Source organism: Tupaia chinensis, unplaced genomic scaffold (genome assembly GCF_000334495.1).
Source record: "Tupaia chinensis unplaced genomic scaffold, TupChi_1.0 Scaffold000187_1, whole genome shotgun sequence".
Lineage (NCBI taxonomy): Eukaryota > Metazoa > Chordata > Mammalia > Scandentia > Tupaiidae > Tupaia > Tupaia belangeri.
The window spans coordinates 5,324,546-5,327,341 of NW_006159662.1; the positions used below are offsets into that span (position 1 = coordinate 5,324,546).

General features: G+C 60.2%; 1 protein-coding gene across 1 annotated transcript in view; it reads right to left on the reverse strand.

The window, feature by feature from the left end:
* LOC102495265 (angiotensin-converting enzyme-like) overlaps nucleotides 1–2,796 on the reverse strand; it is a 24,080-nt gene that overhangs the window by 20,356 nt on the left and 928 nt on the right. Inside the window, exons 2-5 of the mRNA XM_006146840.1 lie at nucleotides 2,192–2,359; nucleotides 1,518–1,611; nucleotides 872–1,015; nucleotides 190–381 (exon numbers count right to left, since the gene is read on the reverse strand). Of these exons, the coding sequence (XP_006146902.1) occupies nucleotides 190–381; nucleotides 872–1,015; nucleotides 1,518–1,611; nucleotides 2,192–2,359 (598 nt within the window). The remainder of the gene's footprint in view (nucleotides 1–189; nucleotides 382–871; nucleotides 1,016–1,517; nucleotides 1,612–2,191; nucleotides 2,360–2,796) is intronic.

Below are 2,796 nucleotides of genomic sequence, written 5' to 3' on the forward strand. Positions count from 1 at the left end.
CAGGAATGTCATAACGGTGAGAGGATACCTTCTTTCTGGGGGGGTTGAGTCAGCCACATGGTCTCTTGTGTGTGCAAGGGAGCTGTGTGATCCTCCCCAAATGTGAGCTATGACAAGGACAGCCGTCTTCCCTTCCCCTGGACCCCACGCTCGCCTGGGACTCGTATGGAGGCCAGGCCAAGTCCTTACCCAGCAGGTGAGCTGGGATGGGCCCTCGGAGGTTGATGTATCTGTCCCCGTATTGACGGTGCAGTGTGCGGCGGACATAGGCGTGGAGGTTCAGGTAGAGTGGCTCTAACTGGCGGTAGATGTTCTCCAGGTCCTCCTCAAAGGTGGGAGAGTCATACCAGGAGCGCCAGTAGGCCCCCGTGTCCGAGAAACCTGGGGGTGGGAGGCAGGGTGGAGGTGCAGCTCAGGGCCAAGTTCGGGAACCTCTACCACCCAGCTATGACCACCATCCTCCCGGCTGAGGCCCGTGATCTGCCAGCTAGCTGGGAAGGCCAGCTTGGGGGTTGCATGCCACAATTTCTAACTGGGGGCAGCTCCAGCTAAGGAGATCCTAGAGAGAATCAAGGCAAAGAAGAGCCAGGGGCTTGGGCACAGTGCCAGGAGTGGCAGCAGGAAGGGACGCAGTGCAGGACAGCAGCAGGGGTGGGGAGGCCCACTGGGCACAGGAAACCACTTGGCTGGAAACCCGGCCCACTGGGCACAGGAAACCACTTGGCTGGAGACCCAGGCCGGCTCTGGAAATGCCACTGTATCAGCGGCTCTGTCTGTCCCAGGAGCTGGGGCTCCGTGGACGCAGTGGTGGCGAGGGCACCTCGCCAGCTGGGAAGGGCTGCTGCTCCCGGGTGAGAAGTGGCATGCTCACCGTCCTGCTTGTAGGCCTCATTGCTGAGGGCAGTGAAGTTCTCGTACAAGGGTTTCAGTGGGATGCCCACGGCGTTGTGCCAGCCCTCCCAGGCGAACAGGAGCATGGCATAGTTCCGAGAGGAAGCCAGGATGTTGGTGAGGTCTGAGACACAGTCAGGCAGGATTAGTTAGACGGCTGCACACGCCTCTACCAGGAACCCCGCTGGCCCTCACCACTCCCACCAGCTTCCTGAGCATCATGGTGCCCTAAAGCCAAAGGCAACCTGAGCCTGGCTGGAAGCCATACAAGCCACCGCCCAGCTGGGGCCTCTGTCCTGAGGGATTGAGCCAAGGGGTTGACAGAAAAACATCACCCAGTGGCAGAGGCCCAGAAGACCCTTCATGGCTCAGTAGACAGAGTAACTGACCTCAAGGCCACCTAGAAATGGAGCTAAGGTGGGAGAGCAGAGAAGGGTCTAAGGGGAAGCCACCAGAGATCCGAGGCCCATGGAGGGCTCTGGGAGAAAGTGAGAGGACCCACGAAAAAGGGACACCAGGCTGCCAGGAGGAAGGCCTAGTGGTGGTGGGGAGGTCCAGGCGCACCTGGAGGTGGGAGCTTAGGAAGGGCTAGGAGAGCCAGGCAGGGAGAGGGGACAGGGCCATACCTGGGTCCAGGGACCAGCAGGTGGCAGTCTTGTTGGGAAAGCAGACCTTGGTGGTGGAGTAGATCTTGCTCATGGTGTTTAGCAGAGAGTTGTACTGGGGAGTCAGGGTTGAGGAAAGGTTAGCAGGAACAGCCAGCCCAGGACCATGAACATAAAGGTCAGCGGTCAGCTGGCCACTCCCTCCTCCCTTGCTGGGGAGGAAGGGGTTCCAAGGAGGGGCATGGCTTGGGCAAGGCCACTCAGTGGCACTGGGGCACTTCCATCACTGGTCTGCCCATTCTCCTTTCTGTGGACACGGGAACGAGGTCCTGAGGGTTGGGAGGGCCAGGTTGCAGCTGGCCGTCACCCTGCAGTGTTGTGAGGGCAAATTCCTGTCATTCCTGGCCTGGGTGCCGTCTCAGTCCTTCCCAGCCTTTCTCAGGAAGCTCATAAACCCAAGTCGGCTGAGGGACAAGTTTACCATTCATTTAAACGTCACCTTCTACTCTCTGATACTGGCTTCAACCTAAGTAATCCCATCCCAAAGACTGCCAAGAAAACTCAATACGTTGTGTGTGCCTGGGCTTTCCTTCCAGCCAGGGCCCACACAGAACCCTGGGTACCTCCCTCCCTCCCTGCCAGGCTGCTCTCTCCTCCCACCACGGGCACTGTGAAGCACCCACCCTCAGGCCCACCTGCTGCCGCTTGGCCAGGGGCAAGTTGGCAGGGCCCAGGGTGCGCACAGCGTCGATGACCCTGCGCAGTGTCGGGTCAGTGAAGTTCTGCCAGATGGGGTCAAACAGCTCCTTGGCCTTCTGGCCCCAGGCCTCTGCAAACTCCTGGTGGAGCAGGGCTGCTTCCTCCTGTGGGCACCAGAAGGGTGGAAAGGGAGGGGGGACGCACCTCAGGCCAGGCCACATAGGGCAGGCTACCATGCTTGGGGAGGGGAGAAAGGCCAAGGGCTTCCAGGCCCCTGCCCTGTGGATCCCTGGCCTGGAGCTTGCAGGAGTAGTGCCAACTCCTCCTGGGCCCACTGGGTCAAGAACTGGGGGAATTTGCCCAAGGGAGCCATTAATTAGAAATTGGGGCTTGAAGAAAGGCAAGGTGGGGGAATGGTGAAGCCATGATAAGAACAGTGGCTGAGAAGACGAGGACCTCAGAACAGAATGGGCCCCCTCAGCGGAGACTGGGGCCTCTCCAGCCCATCTCTGGGCGCCGCCGCCAGAGAGGTCTCGGTCTAGGAGGAGGCGGCCTCATCCGACCAGTTCCAGCTTTGGGCACGGATCATGTGCCCAGCCGA